Source organism: Cnephaeus nilssonii, assembly GCF_951640355.1.
Source record: "Cnephaeus nilssonii genome assembly, chromosome: 11".
NCBI classification, from domain to species: domain Eukaryota; kingdom Metazoa; phylum Chordata; class Mammalia; order Chiroptera; family Vespertilionidae; genus Cnephaeus; species Cnephaeus nilssonii.
In genome coordinates, this window is record NC_137082.1 from 36,732,447 (window position 1) to 36,749,096 (window position 16,650).

Sequence of the window (16,650 nt, forward strand, 5' to 3'; positions counted from 1 at the left end):
AATCGATGTGTGTCTCTCTCATGTTGATGTTTCTCTCTCTCTCTTTCTCTTGCTCTGTCTCTTTTTCTTCCCCTCCTCCCTACCCACCACTCTCTCTAAAACTCAATGGAAAAAATATCCTCAGGTGAGGATTTTTTTTTTTTAAAGTATTAATTCAGAAATCAAGCAGACCTGGGCTTTTTTTTTTTTTTTAATATATTTTATTGATTTTTTACAGAGAGGAAGGGAGAGGGATAGAGAGCTAGAAACATCGATGAGAGAGAATCATCGACCAGCTGCCTCCTGCACACCCCCTACCAGGGATGTGCCCGCAGCCAATGTACATGCCCTTGGCCGGAATCGAACCTGGGACCTTTCAGTCCGCAGACTGACGCTCTATCCACTGAGCCAAACCGGTTTCGGCTGGGCTTTTTTTTTTTTTTAAAAATATATTTTATTGATTTTTTTTACAGAGAGGAAGGTAGAGGGATAGAGAGCTAGAAACATCGATCAGCTGCCTGCACACCCCCCACTGGGGACGTGCCCGCAACCAAGGTACATGCCCTTGACCGGAATCGAACCTGGGACCTTTCAGTCCGCAGGCTGACGCTCTATCCACTGAGCCAAACCGGTTTCGGCCAGACCTGGGCTTTTGTTCTGGGGCCTGACATTTGTACCTGAACCTTAGCCAAATTACTTTAAGCCTAAGTTTGTAATAATAGAGTTATTAATAGCTACTAACTGTATAGTCCTTATTTTTTATACTAGCCCTGTGCTCATTAACCTTCTCACACAATTGCCTGCAATAGGTACTATTACCACCACCATCCCCATTTCACTAGCAGCTCAGTGAGTGTTCAGTGCCACTCTGCTTTTCTTGTTTGACATCACATTTTCACATAGTCTGGGAAGCTAAACTATTTACTAATCTGAGTATTACTTGGTATGCATGAGGTCAGAGATGAAAAGATAATTTGTTGTGGTATTTGTTGTGATAATTTGTTGAGGCAAGCCAAAATGAGGACTTCTACTGATTGGATTTATTTCTATCTGATTTGATGCCTTATTTTCCTGGAGAGTATTAGGTAAAGCCAGTGAAACCTCTGACTCCCTTCCCTAGCTTCTTTAATTATAACTATCAACTATTCCTGACTTAGTTTTGTTGTTGTTAATCCTCACCTGAGGATATTTTTTCCATTGATTTTTAGAGAGAGAGAAGGAAGGAAGAGGGGGAGAGAAACATCGATGTGCCTCACATCAATTGGTTGCCTCCCACATGTGCCTTGACTGGGGCTGGGGATCAAACCTGCAATCCAGTAGGTGCCTTTGACCGGGAATTGAATCTAAGACCCTTAGGTGTACGGCTGATGCTTTAACCATTGAGCATACCTGCCAGGGCATTCCTGACTTAGTTTGATTTATTTTGTGTGTTCCCCAGTATTTGGCCTTTGGAATGGGCTTGATGGATATAGCTCATCCTCACATAACACTTTTTTTTTTTTACGGATAATTTCTGTTGTGATAAACTATAAATTTAGGTAAGTGTTTAAGAGGAAAATAATAGTCACCTACAGCCTGTATTTTTCTTCCAGTTTTTCCCCCCTCATGCACATGAGATTTAATGTGAGCTCAAAGTGGTATAATTTTGCATCCTGCCTTTTCATGTAATATATTGCAAGCAGATTCTTTCTAAGATGTGATGGTATTACACATCAGATATAAGGATCCACTTCTGTGATTTTTCCACATTCATCCATTGCAAAGATTGTGCTCCTATTGAGGCAGATTGGGCATTATAGGCTGTTGAGATCTAAAGTTTAGTGGGAGAGCCCTAGCCAGTTTGGCTTAGTAGTGGATAGAGCATTGACTTGTGGACCAAAGGGTCCCAGGTTTCATTCCAGTCAAGGGCTCCTCCCAGGCCCGGGTTCTGGTCGGGGCCCGTGCAGGAGGCAACCAATTGATGTTTCTCTCACATCGATAATTTTTTTCTATCTTTCCCTTTTCCACTTTCTCTAGAAATCAATGGAAAAATATCCTCAGGTGAGGATTTAAAAAAAAAAAAAAGTTTAGTGGGAGAGGATTTAGTTAGGGGTAGCTTGCTTTATGGAGGTGGCCTGCTCAAATGCCCTGAGAGCTCAAGAGTGGCTCCATCTCTATAAAAACCACCACTAGTCCCTAAAGATAGATTTTACTCCTGGAAAATGAGCACCAATCCCAGTACCAAAAAGAATTACTTAGGAAAATATAAATTGTTAGAATGGACAGTAAGAAGAAGTAGAAAATATAAATAGATCAAAGAAAGTATAAATAGGTCTTTCTTGTCCAGCCTTCCAAAAGTAGGGCCAGAAATCAGTGTATCAGCTTTTGTTTGCTTCATTTGTTTTTTTAAAAAATATATTTTATTGATTTTTTACAGAGAGGAAGGGAGAGGGAAAGAGAGTTAGAAACATCGATGAGAGAGAAACATTGATCAGCAGCCTCCTGCACACTCCCTGCAGGGTATGTGCCCGCAACTAAGGTACATGCCCTTGACCAGAATCGAACCTGGTACCCTTGAGTCCACAGGCTGACGCTTTATCCACTGAAGCAAACTGGTTAGGGCTGTTTGCTTCATTTGTAGCTCTTAACATTCATAGCAGTTACAGCTTGCAGTTTTCGTTTATCTGTGTTTTTAAAAAATAATTTTTGTTATTGAATTCAGAGAGGAAGGGGAGGAAGAGAGAGAGAGAAACATCAATGATAAGAAGAATCATTAAAAAATACATTTTTATTGATTTCAGAGAGGAAAGGAGAGGGAGAGAGAGACAGAAACAGCAATGATGTGAGAGAATCATTGATTGGCTGCCTCCTGCATACCCCCTACCTGGGATTGAACCCGAAACCAGAGCATGTACTCTGACCTGGAATCTCCTGGTTCATAGGTCGACACTCAACCACTAGGCCTCACTGCCTGGGTTCGTTTATCTGTTTGCTGGCTACATTTTTTGTCCTCTTCCAATGGATTGGAGGCTTCATGAGGGCAGGCACTCTGTCTCTCAGCCTTTTTTTAAAAAAATATTTTTACTGATTTCAGAGAGGAAGGGAGAGGGAGAGAGAGCTAGAAACATCAATGAGAGAGAATCCTTGATTGGCTGCCTCCTGCACACCCCCTACTGGGGATCGAGCCAGCAACCCAGGCATATGCCCTTGACTGGAATCAAACCTGTGACTCTTCAGTCTGCAGGCCCACGCTCTGTCCACTGAGCCAAGCCGGCTAGGGCTGTCTCTCAGTCTTGACTGTTTTCCTAAATTGTCTGCAGATATTTGGTGACTGTATCAGCAAAAGGTTCAATTTAAATGGTTAAATTAGTTGCCTGAGAACAACTAATTGCTTTCTTGGAGTTCTGAGAGATGCCCTTTTATATGTAAGTCCTTTCTCTTCACAGTTCCAGAGATTACAAGGTGCTGCATAAAAGAGGAGGAACCAGTGGAGGGCACACCTGTGTTAGGATGAGGGAAGGAGTGAAAGAGGGGGCAGACAGGGTTTCCTGGAGCTTTGTGTTTTGAATAATGCCTGTTTGTCCTTTATGTGTAGTGAGTGATACTACACTCTGGGCATACTTTGCCTAAGTTTCATAAATATTTAATTGGCTTTTTCAGGAGAATAAAGGCAGCCCTGTTGATGACTGAAAATGACAAAGCATCCACCTAACAGACGAGGAATCAGCTTTGAAGTGGGAGCCCAGTTGGAAGCCCGGGACCGATTAAAAAACTGGTATTTTTACATTTTTCCATTAATTAAATCCCTTCAGTAAAGGACTTTTGCTAGCACTGATAACGAGGGGTAGCCTGGGCTTTTCTGTAGTTTTTTCCTGCTCCCTGACTCTTGGAAGGTGGAAGGAGACAAGTCTAGAGCCAGGGAAATGTCCTTTCTCTTTGGTGCAGGGACCCCTGTGTTAGGGGGACCATTCTGTTACCTCTTGTGTTTTTTTTTTTTTTTTTAAATTTAATTTCTTCTATTAACTTATTGATTTGAGAGAGAGAGAGAAACATTGATTTGTTGTTCCACTTATTTATACATTCATTGGTTGACTCTTGTATGTTCCCTGACCAGGGGTCGAACCTGCAACCTTGGGATATGAGACGGCACTCTAACCAACTGAGCTACCCAGCCAGGGCCGTGACCTCTTGTTCATACTTGTTTACCCTTTCTGCCTCTTCATCTGAAAAGAGTTATGAGAAAAAGAAGAATGAGTGGCTATAGGGAAGGGAAGAGTTAATAGTGATAGCTCTTTTGCTCGTGGCTGCCTGTCTGGAAGAGGAGAAGAGAGAAAGGCCAGGAATGGAAGAGGGAAGAAAAGGGGTTAGATCAGAACAGGTCTTGTGTTGTGAACAACCCCTGCTGTTTTCTGGGTGTGTTGTATGGTTGAAATTTAATTGTCATAATTTAGGGGTGATTAGATTCAGAAGCTGAGGGGTTGTATTCTTTGTCATTGATGTCTGACCTCTGGCTGGTAATTAGCTGCTTTGAGCATCAGCTTCATCTATAATTGTGGGTAATAGTTGTATTGACCTCACAGAGTTTTGTCTGAGAATCAAATTATGGGATATGTAGGGAAAGTCCTTATAAAGTATAAAATGACAATGGTTGTTGAGGACATTCTAGAATTTCCTAGAATGTGAAGGTAGGGATTTCAGAACTCAAACCTTCCTGAGTTAAAAAAATTTTTTTAAAAGGAAAATTTGCTCTTTTTCTCCTCTGCTGATTAAAAAATAATATTTTTATTGATTTTAGAGAGAGAGGAAGGGAGAGGGAGAGGGAGATGGAAACATCGATGAGAGAAACATTCATCGGCTGCCTCCTACATTCCCCTGATTGGGGAATCGAACCTGCAACCTCTTGGTGCATGGGTCAGCACCCAACCACTGAGTCAAACTGGCCAGGCCCTTTCTGAGTTTTTATAAGGAAGAGTGTAGGCTCCCCCTCTGGACCTCCCCCCCACTTTTAAAAAATATATATTCTTAGTGATTTCAGAGAGGAAGGGAAAGGGAGAGAGAAACATTAATGATGAGAGAGAATCATTGATCAGCTGTCTCCAGCATGCCCCCCCACTGGGGATTGAGCTGGCAACCTGGGCATGTACCCTGTCCAGGAATCGAACCATGACCTCCTGGTTAATAGGTTGACGCTCAACCACTGAGACACTGATGCCAGGCTGTAATTTATATTTTTGCTTTTCTTTTATATTGAAAATCTTTGTTCCTAATTACACTAATATATTGACCTGTTTGACTTATTCTGTGTTGTACACAAAATAATTTCAAAGTTAAATACCAATGTTACTACTAACAAATCTGCATGAGGTTGACGATTTTCTTGGCATTTAAAAATATATAGATGCATCTAAGGATAAATTATATTTAATTTGTAACAAATTTTTATGTTAAATAATATTTCAAGGTAAATAATGTGAGTTTCTTTTTAATACTCTTACAGTATAATTTTATTTCTACTTTTTTTTAAACATATGTTTTCATTGATTTTAGAGAGAAGGGAGAGGGAGAGAGAGATAGAAACATTAATGATGAGAGAGAATTATCCATCTGCTGCCTCCTGCGGATCGAGCCGCAACCCAGGCATGTGCCCCAATCGGAAATCTAACCCATGACCTCCTGGTTCATAGGTCGAAGCTCAACCACTAGCCATGCCCTCCAGGCTCTACTTTTTTTTTTCTTTTTTTAAATCAGATTTCTGGGTTCAATATGGGGTACAGAAGCTACATATTTTTATTTATTTATTTTTAAAATATGTTTTTATAGGTTTTAGAAAGAGAGAGGAGTGGTAATGAGTGGTAGAGCTGGGGTTTGCACCACTGATGATCTGACTCCAAAGGCTGCCATGCCTCCCAAGGGATTCCTTTTTCTAGGTCAGTGATGGGCAACCTTTTGAGCTTGGTGTGTCAAACTTCACCAAAAAACTGACCATAACTCGGGTAGTGTGTCACTTTGAGGAAACAACATTATTTCGCGATATTTATAGTTTAAATAACATAAATGTTTCATCCTCTGAGGCGGCCGCATGTCATCAAAAATGGCACTGACACGCGTGTCAGAGGTTCCCCATCACTGTTCTAGGTGCTCTTCCATATTTTCTTGATTTGCTGCTAGTTACAAAACAAAATAAACCCCACAAGGCATGAAAAGGTTAAAGTATTTTTCAAAATACATGTGACAGTAGAAGTATATGGAGACACAAATGTGACCCAGAGTGAGTGAGTACGTGGGATTCATGTTTATATCTTCGATTTACTTTGTATTGCTTATTCAGAATCCTAGCTTTTCTCTTTGTATACTGCTGTAACAGGATACAGAACACCTAATATTATACTTCTGTTAAACTAACAATAGCAATGGCAACTAACATTTAATCAGCATGATGCTGATTGCTTTAATTGCTTTACTTGAGCTTTCTCATTTAAACCCCCATACCAAACCCATTTGGACCTGAAGCACAGAGGTAAAATGACTTGTTCAAGGCACAAATTAATTACTAATGAGTCTAAGACTTATTTAGTTCTCCTTGATGACAGTGTTCTGTGTATCTTCCAGAATTTATTTGTAAGTCAATCAAGCCAACTTTTCTTAAATTATAGGATCCCAAAGAAATCATGTAATTAGGATTTTAATTTTTTAAAGGGAGTTTGTAAAATATAAATTTGGATTTTCCATGGAGATCATTAGTTCTTAAAGCAGTTTATGTCACCATACAGACTGTGGATAGTGATAAGAATCCGTGCTCTAATTTTGGACCTACCAGTTTGGGGGGAACTTTCTATATATCCTTTTCCTATTCTATAGGCAGAGTAATCCTGCCTGCACTCTTTATCTCCAGGGTTCTGTAGGTGCACTGTCTAACATGTGAGAAGCTACAGTTTCCTATTAATGATGCTTGATGAATAGAATGGAAGCTGCTTGTTCTGGGGCCTTCTTCGCCTCTTTCCCGTCATCTGTCAGGAGCACACCATCTGCCCTGAACAGTAGGCCTGGCCTTCCCTGTTCTTGATCTGAACATAGTGATGAAAAAAGCTCCTTTTGTTTATTGCTTTCCTGACTCTTTGGTACATTTCCACTACTTTGTTTCCATTTAAGTTGATCATAATCGCCTTCTATTTCTTTCACAAAGGATTTTAAAATCTGTGTTTCATAATGTCCTTAGCTCTCTTTTCTATTTCTTTTTCATTAGGATTATTTGCACCGATCAAGTCTTGAGTTTCTGGTTCATATTTCTTCACTTCTTATATCATCTTTCCCCCCAGTAATCTTTTATTTCTGAGCTCTCCACATACATGAGTATCTGCTGTGAGTCAGGCATAGTGCTAGGCACTATGGAAATGAAGAAAAATCTAGAGGCCAGTGGGGTATTTGGCTTTGGCTTTTAGCATTGCCAGCCAAGGACTGTTAATCATATAGTCCCATGCTTATGTTTGTAGTAATAATAGCTCACAGTTAGTGATTTACTCTGTGCCAGGCATCTAAAGGCTTTACACGTTAAACCCCATTTAATTCTCACAACACTATGAGGTGGTACTTTTATTATTACCAATTTATATATTAGGAAACAGAGGCACAGAACAGTTAAGTAAGTTGCCCAACTAATAATTAGTGGGTTTGAGATTTGAATTCAGGTAATCTGGCTTTTGAGCCCATGCTGTGTTCTATACCCAGGATGGAGAATAAAGTCCCAGAAATTAATTATATCATGAGGTGATATTTACACATGTAAACATCCCAGGGGAAGAACAATTAATTTCACATGTGGGAATTTTAGAAGGCTTTACAAAGATGACTTGACGCCAAGTCATTCATTCAGTGCTAGATGCTAGAGATAGAGTAGTGGTTAGGATAGACATAGACCCTGTTCTTTAGGAGCTGACATTTCAATGGAGGTAGATAGACCATAAACAAACAGATTAATACCTGTAAGGTTAGGTGGTGAGAGGAATAAGTACTGATAAGTAGATAGAGAGTGACACTGTGTATGAGGGGTGGTTTTTTCTTTTTCTTTTTTTATATAGAGGATATTTAAGGATGGTGTGTCTGACAAGGAGACATTTGAGTGGAGATCTGAAGTGAGGGAGTGATCCAGGTTAGGGAAAGAAAATTCCAAGCAGAGGCAGCCAAGGCACAGAATGCTAGGTATGTTCAAGCAATAGAAGGAGGGTAAGGAGTATGGGGTTAGAGATAGGAGAGGAGTCCATAAATGTTAGGAGAAGCCAAATCGGCTCTAATAGAGGGTTTGGACTTTATTTTAAATGTAATAGGAAGTCATGAAAGATTTTAAACAGGGAAGTGACATGATCTGATTTCAGTTACTAAAAGTGGTTGTGGTTATTGTGTGTGGAATATGCTGTAGGCAGGCATGGGCGGAAATAGGGAGTATAGTAAGGAATCTTTTGTAGTCCAAATTAAAGGTGGATTAAACTAAAAAGCAGTGGTAGAGATGATGAAAAGTGATCAGAGTCTGGGTATTTTTTTGAAGATACAGTTGACAGACTTACTGCTGTTGTGAGAGACAGAAGAGTCAAGGATGACTCCAGGGGCTTTTGATCTAAGTACTAGAAGAATTACTATTTGCTACTAATGGGAAAATTAGCAGCTTGGTTTTGCATATATTAATTACAGGATTCCTTTTATTTTTTTAAGGTATATTTTTATTGATTTCAGAGAGGAAGGGAGAGGGAGTGAGAGGTAAAAACATCAGTGATGAGAGAGAATCATCGATTGGCCGTCTTGAGCCAGCAACCCGGGCACATGCCCTGACAGGGAGTCGAACCGTGACTTCCTGGTTCATAAATTGATGCTTAATCATTGAGCCATGCCAGCTGGGCAGTATGGGGTTCTGTTTAGATAATCAAGTGGAGATGTTGAGCAGATGGTTGAATGACTGAGTCAAGCATTTATGAGCTCTGGGTTAGAGATAGAAATTTGGGAGTTGGCAGTGAGTATATGGGCTTAAAAGAAAAAGATCTTATGTTGAAGAGCAGCTTTAGGTTCACAGTAAAACTGAGCAGAAAATAGAATTCCCATCCCTTGCCCTCACACACACATAGCCTTCCCCACTATCAACATCCTTCACCAAAGTGGTACCTTTGTTATAATCAATGAACCTACATTGAGATGTCATCATCATCCGATGATGATGATATTAGGGTTCACTTTTGGTGTATATTCTGTGGGTTTTGACAAATGTATAAAGACATGTATCCACTATATATACAGAATAGTTTCACTGCCCTAAAATTCCTCTGTGATTTGCCTCTTCTTTCCCTAACCTCTGGCAATCACTGATCTTTTTACTACCTCTATATTTTTGCCTTTTCCATAATGTCATCTAATTGGACATACATACAGTATGTAGCCTTTTTGGTTTGGCTTCTTTCATTTAGTACTATTCATTGAAGATTTCTTCATGTCTTTTCATGGCTCGATAGCTCATTTCTTTTTAGTCCTAAATAATATTTTATTGTCTCATATATCACTGTTTATCTGTTCACCTACTGAAAGACATTTGGTTGCTTCCAAGTTTTGGTAACTAGGAATAAAACTGCTATAAACATCTGTGTGCAGGTTTTTATGTGGACATAATTTTTTTTTTTTAAATATATTTTATTGATTTTTTACAGAGAGGAAGGGAGAGGGATAGAGAGTTAGAAACATCGATGAGAGAGAAACATCGATCAGCTGCCTCCTGCACACCCCCTACTGGGGATGTGCCCGCAACCAAGGTACATGCCCTTGACCGGAGTCGAACCCGGGACCCTTCAGTCCGCAGGCCGACGCTCTATCCACTGAGCCAAACCGGTTTCGGCTGGACATAAGTTTTTAACTCTTTTGGGTAGATACTAAGCAATGTGATTGCTGAATCCTATGGTAAAAGTATGTTTAGTTTTGTAAGAAACTGCTAAACTGTCTTTCAAAGTGGCCTATCATTTTGCATTCCCACCATCTATGAATGTAATTTCCTGTTGCTCCACATTCTCACCAGTATTTGGTGTTACCAGTATTTTGAATTTTGGCCATTATAATAGACTAGTAGCCCTGCACACGAATCCATGTGCCAGTAGCTCTCTGTGGGGCCTGGCCGCTCTGCGCCTGCTGCCCAGAGGCTCTCCGGGGCCCAGAGGCCCATCTGCAGCTGGGCATGGAATGCTTGCCTCATCGCCATGGCGATGAGGCAAGCATTCCGCCAGGCCTCTAATGCTGCCCGCTCTTAGCGGCTGTCCCCCTGGGACTGGGGGACTCCGGAAGGGCTGAGAGTACTGGGCGCCGCCATCTTGTGGCTATGGGCGCCGCCATCTTTGTGACGGAGTGATGGTTAATTTGCATACTACCCTTTTATTAGATAGGATATGCAGTGGTCTTTCATTGTTATTTAAATTTGCAATTTCCTACCCTGGCCAGTTTGGCTCAGTGGTTTGGTCAGCCTGCCGACTGAAGGATCTCGGGTTCAATTCCCAGTCAAGGGCATGTACCTTGTTGCAGGTTCTCTAGCTCCAGTAGGGGCATGTGTGGGAGACAAACTAGTGGATGTGTCTCTCTCATATCGATGTTTCTATTTCTCTCTCCCCCTTCCACTCTCTCTAGAAACTGATGGAAAAAATATCCTTGGGTGAGGATTAAAATAAATAAATAAATAAATTTACAGTTTCCTAGTGAAATGTGATGTTGAATATCTTTCTTTTTATGTTGAATATCTTTTTATACACTTATTTGCCATCTGTATATTTTTTTTTCTGAGGTGTCTAGTAATGTCTTTTGCCCATTTTTTCATTGTTTAGTTGTTATTGTTGTTTGTTGTTTTCTTTTTGTTGAAGTTTTAAGAGTTCTTTGTATATTTTGGATAACAGTTTTTTAAATCAGGTGTATCTTTTACAATTACTGCATATGGGATTTCAGGCCATGAGACTGGATGAGCTCATCTAGGGCTGCACTGTCCAAAAAACCATATTGGAGGGAGGAGATCTAGAAAGTTTCCATTGAGAAGGCTCTATTGAACAGCACTGATCTAGGGAGTCAGTATACATAAAAAAGAGGACAGAGCCCTAGAGCCTTGTAGTGTTTAGACATTAGCAGATGAAGAGGAGCCAGCAAAAGAGGCTTGGAAGGAGTGACAATTGAGGCAGGAGGAAATCCACGAGGAGGGTGTCCAGAGGCCAAGTGAGAAGTGTTCCAAGGAGCAGGGAGTAATCACTTCAATCTTGTGATGCTGATGGGTCAGATAAGATGAGAATTGAGTGACTGTTGTTATGGATGACCTTGACAAGAGTTGTTTTAATGGAGTTGTGGGAACAATAGCCTGATTGGCATGAGTGCAAGGAAAAAATGGGAGAGGAGAGACTGTAGAGTGGTACACAGGTAGAGGAATTGGCCATTGATGGGAGCAGATAGTTCATTTATTATAAAGGGAAGGGGGAAGCTGGGTATAGGTAGAGATGAAGGTTGACTGGTAGAGTTGGTGATGGGAGCATGTGTTTTTGTATTTTTAAATTTAAGTATAATTTACATAGCTGTAAAATTCACTCTTTTCATGTACAGTTCTTTGAGGCTTGCCTAACTCATACAATCATGTATGCACCACCACAATAAAAATGTAGAGCACTTTAAAAAAAATACATTTTTATTGATTTTTAGAGACAGAGGGAAGGAGAGAGAGAGAGAGAGAGAGAGAGAGAGAGAGAGAGAGAGAGAGAGAAACATTGATGATCGATCGGCTGCCTCCTGTACAGCTCCCATTGGGGATCGAGCCTGCAACTCAGGCATGTGCCCTGACCGGGAATCAAACCGTGACCTCCTTGTTCATAGATTGACGCTCAACCATTGAGCCTCACTGGCTAGGCAGCTTGTGCCCTTTTGACATACTCCCATCATTATTATGTGTTTTTAACACTTTCTTTGGCACTACAAAATATTCCAGCCTCATCGTGTATATTTCCTGCCCTAGCCCTAGAATCAGCCATTTCTCCAAAGAGTCCTGGTTCTTTATTTAAAAAAATTATTTTTAATTATAGTTGACATACAGTATTCTATTACTTTTAGGTGTACAACATAGTGATTAGTCATTAGTACACTTTACAAAATGATTACCACAGTAAGTCTAGTAACCATCTGTCACCATACATAATTATTATGTTATTATTGACTATATTCCCAATGCTGTATATTACATCTCTGGGACTTACTCTATAGCTGGCAGTTTGTATTTCTTAGTCCTTTTCACCTTTTTTGCTCACCTCCCCTATCCCTCTATGGTTCCTTTTACTGGAAAATAGTTTTAGACACTGAGATCGGGGTGCTGGGTGTGCTCTTGCTACTGAAGGATTGTTGCTTCCAGATCCTGATTTATTGGTTTATTGATTGATTGATTAAAAGATAGTATCTGTGTTGTTTTTCTCTCATTACAATAGTAAAATGTACTTGTTTTTTTTAAAATATATTTTATTGATTTTAGAGAGGAAGGGAGAGAAAGAGAGAGAGAGAAACATCAATGACGAGAGAGAATCATTGATTGGCTGCCTCCTGCACGCCCCCTACTGGGGATCGAGCCCGCAACCCAGGCATGTGCCCTTGACCGGAATTGAACCTGGGATCCTTTAGTCTGCAGGCTGACGCTCTATCCACTGAGCCAAACCAGCTAGGGCATACTTGTCTTTTTTAAAAAAACACACACACAAAACCATCAAATGTCACAAAACTCAATAGACCAAAACCTTTAAAGCCCCCTTGGAGCCAACCTCCTTGGCTCCTGTCTTCCACCTCATCATCTGGCCCAGCAGCTTATCTTGTCAGATCAACCTGCAGAATCTATCTTGACTCCTATACTGGCTGTCACCTTCACCCTATCTCCCTGGCTCAGGTCCCCCAGCATGGATCTTCTGGACCCTGGCTGTAGCCATCTAACTGGTCTGCATCCTGCTGGACTGTGACTCCTCAGACTTTTTTACCCTCAGCAGACACTGGTAGGCCCTGAATTTGAAAAAACACACACTTTTATAATATTCATTTTCATGGCAGTTTGCAGTTATATGGCATTGAATTAGGAAGAGAGCAAAGATGCTATTCTTTTTTAAATTTTATTTTATTTAAAAATATTTTTTCTATTATTTAAGGAAAAGGGAGAGAGAAATAGAAACATCAATGATGAGAGAGAATAATTGATTGGCTGCCTCCTGCACATCTCCCACTGGGGATCGCAACCTGGGTATTTGTGTCCTTGACCGGAGTCGAACCCAGGACCCTTCAGTCTGCAGGCAGACGCTCTATCCACTAAGCCAAACTGCTACGGCAAAAATATTTTTTCTTGATTTTTAGAGAGATAGTAAGGGGAAGAGCGATACATTGATGTGAGAGCACAACATTGGTCAGCTGCCTCTTGCACGTCCCCTAATGGGGATCGATTATGCAACCCGGGCATGTGCCCTGACCGGCAACCTTTTGGTGCGTGGGAAAATGCCCAACCACCTGAGCCACAATGGCCAGAGCTAAATTCAATGTTTGAAAAACCTTTTATTGAGGTCAGAGTGTACAGATCTTAAGTATTTAGCTTGATGAACTTTATTCATGTATAAACCTGTATAACCACCACCCAAATCAAGATATAGACACTTGGGGTACATCAGAAGACCTTTTTTCCCCCCATACCTAGTTACACAGCCCCCTCAATCCCCAAGGGAACCACTATTTGTGGCCATGAATTTTTTTTTTTTAATTTCTTTATTGATTAAGGTGTCACATATTTGTCCTCATCCCCCCATTCCCATCCCACACCCCTCCCCTTGGATGCCCCAACCCTCTGTTGAACTTAAGCATTGCATGCACACAAGACCTTTGGTTGATCTCTCCCCCCTACCCCCACCCTCCCCTATCCTCCCTCTGAGGCCCGATAGTCCGATCGATGCCTCCTTGTTTCTGGTTCTGTTCTTGTTCATCAGTCTATGTTGTTCATCATTTCCCCTAGATGAGCGAAATCATGTGTCACTAGAGATATACTTATAAGAATTGAATGTGCGACGAGCAATAATAGTTATGCTGACAGGCAAATGAATCAGTCTGTAGTGAGTTTCTTTCTGGACCAACAGTTCTTTTGAGACCCAATATCAATGTCCACCAATTCCCTATGAGTACATGTCGGCACTGACCCCTCAGCTCTGGATGGTGGACAAATGGTGGTAATGCAGGTCCGACTCCCTCTGGTTTGGTCTCGGCCGGACCCAGGGGCACGGCTTCACCCGGATCCAGGGGCCCACGGCCTCACCCGGACCCGGGGCCAGGCTCACCCGGATCCAGGGGCCCACGATGTGGCCATGAATTTAAAGTGAGACCTATCAGCATGTTGAATGTATTTTCCAGCCATAATCAGTTGTCTAGGTGTAGTAGTAGAGAGTATCTTGAATCTGATTTACCTAGCGTTGGGGTTTACCCAGGCAGGTATGATGAGGGAGAGAGGGGTCAGGGAATTGTGTGTCTATGCAAGGAAGTGAGATTAAAGTATAAGATTTCTAGGATGAGCCCTCGCTGGTGTGGTTTAGTGGTTAGAGTGTTGGCCCTTGTACCTAAGGATCTCGGGTTTGTTTTCCAGTCAAGAGCATGTACATAGGTTGCAGGTTTGGTCCCCAGCCCTGGTAGGAGCGCATGCTGGAGGGAACCAATAGATGTGTTTCTCTCACATCGAAATTTCTCCCTCTCTTTGCTCCTCCTTCCCCCGCTTCCACTCTTTCTAAAAATCAATGGAAAAAATATCCTCAGGTGAGGATTAAGGGGGGAAAAAGACTTCCAGGATGAAAGTGAGGGTCAGAGCAACCAGAAGGAACAACTTGAGCAAAAGTATTCAGGACTCAAAAACATGGTGTATTCTTAGACTCTGGAGAGGGACCAGATCAGGAGGGGTGGGAGATTGGGTTAAAAAGGGAGATTTTAAGCAGGAGAGAGACAGGGTCAGGTCTCTTAATAGAACCAGAAAAGTGGTGTTGATTCAGTCACCAAGTATTTTTTTTAAATAAATCTTTATTGTTCAGATTATTACAGTTGTTCCTCTTTTTTTCCCCCCCATAGCTCTCCTCCACCCGTTTCCCACCCCATCCTCTGCCCTTACCGCCCCCCCCCACTGTCCTCATCCATAGGTGTATGATTTTTGTCCAGTCTCTTCCTGCATCCCCCACACCCCTTTCCCCCGAGAATTGTCAGTCCACTCCCTTTCTATGCCCCTGATTCTATTATATTCACCAGTTTATTCTGTTCATCAAATTTTTTATTCACTTGATTTTTAGATTCACTTGTTGATAGATATGTATTTGTTGTTCATAATTTTTATCTTTACCTTTTTCTTCTTCTTCCTCTTCTTAAAGAATACCTTTCAGCATTTCATATAATACTGGTTTGGCGGTGATGAACTCCTTTAGCATTTTCTTATCTGTGAAGCTCTTTATCTAACCTTCAATTCTGAATGATAGCTTTGTTGGGTAGAGTAATCTTGGTTGTAGGTTCTTGCTATTCATCACTTTGAATATTTCTTACTACTCCCGTCTGGCCTGCATAGTTTCTGTTGAGAAATCAGCTGACAATCGTATGGGTACTCCCTTGTAGGTAACTAACTGTTTTTCTCTTGCTGCTTTTAAGATTCTCTCTTTGTCTTTTGCCCTTGGCATTTTAATTATGATGTGTCTTGGTGTGGTCCTCTTTGGATTCCTTTTGTTTGGGGTTCTCTGTGCTTCCCGGACTTGTAAGTCTATTTCTTTCACCAGGTAGGGGAAGTTTTCTGTCATTATTTCTTCAAATAGGTTTTCAATATCTTGCTCTCTCTCTTTTTCTGGCACCCCCACAATTCTGATGTTGGTACGCTTGAAGTTGTCCCAGAAGCTCCTTACACTATCTTCATATTTTTGGATTCTTTTTGCTTTTCCGGTTGGGTGTTGTTTGCTTCTTCGTATTCAAATCTTTGACTTGATTCTTGGGATCCTCTAGCCTGCTGTTGGATCTCTGTATATTATTTTTTATTTCAGTCAGTGTATGCTTAATTTCTAATTGGTCCTTTTTCATATCCTAGAGGGTCTCACTAAATTTATCGGTGGTTTCTAGAAAATTCTTGAAAAACCTTCTAACCGTGGTTTTGAACTCTATATCCAGTAGTTTGCTTTCCTCCATTTCTGTCATTTGTGACCTGTTTCTTTGTCTCTGCATTTTGGCTGCTTCCCTGTGTTGATAGAGTGGCTTTGTGTGCTAGGTGTCCTATAGGGCCCAGTGGCTCAGCCTCCCCAGTTACCTGAGGTGGACACTCTTGGGGCACCCCTTTGTGGGCTGTGTGCACAGTCTTGTTGTAGTTAAGCCTTGATTGTTGTTGGTATCACTGGGAGGAATTGACCTCCAGGCCAATTGGCTGTGAGAATCAGCTGTGTCTATAATGGGAGAACTTCTGTGCTGGAGACACCCTTATGAGACAAGACTTGCAAAAGCCTCTGTGCTCAGCTTGGATGGGGCAGAAAGGACTGGCAACTGAGTACACAGTTGCCTCCATACTTCTGCACCTCCTCTGATTCTCAGTGTGCTTTTCTCTTTCCTTCTAGTTGTAGAATTTCCACTCAGCCAGCCTTCCTGTGGTTCTGGATGATGTCCGTTTTGTCATTTAGTTCTAGTTTTGAA

At 41.3% G+C, this 16,650-nt stretch overlaps 1 protein-coding gene across 3 annotated transcripts in view; it reads left to right on the forward strand.

The window, feature by feature from the left end:
• Positions 1 to 16,650, forward strand: part of PHF20 (PHD finger protein 20) — a 120,766-nt gene that overhangs the window by 19,019 nt on the left and 85,097 nt on the right. For all 3 annotated transcript variants that reach the window (XM_079783522.1, XM_079783524.1, XM_079783523.1), the window contains exon 2: positions 3,619 to 3,733. In XM_079783522.1, the coding sequence (XP_079639648.1) occupies positions 3,651 to 3,733 (83 nt within the window). In that variant the 5' untranslated portion in view covers positions 3,619 to 3,650. The remainder of the gene's footprint in view (positions 1 to 3,618; positions 3,734 to 16,650) is intronic.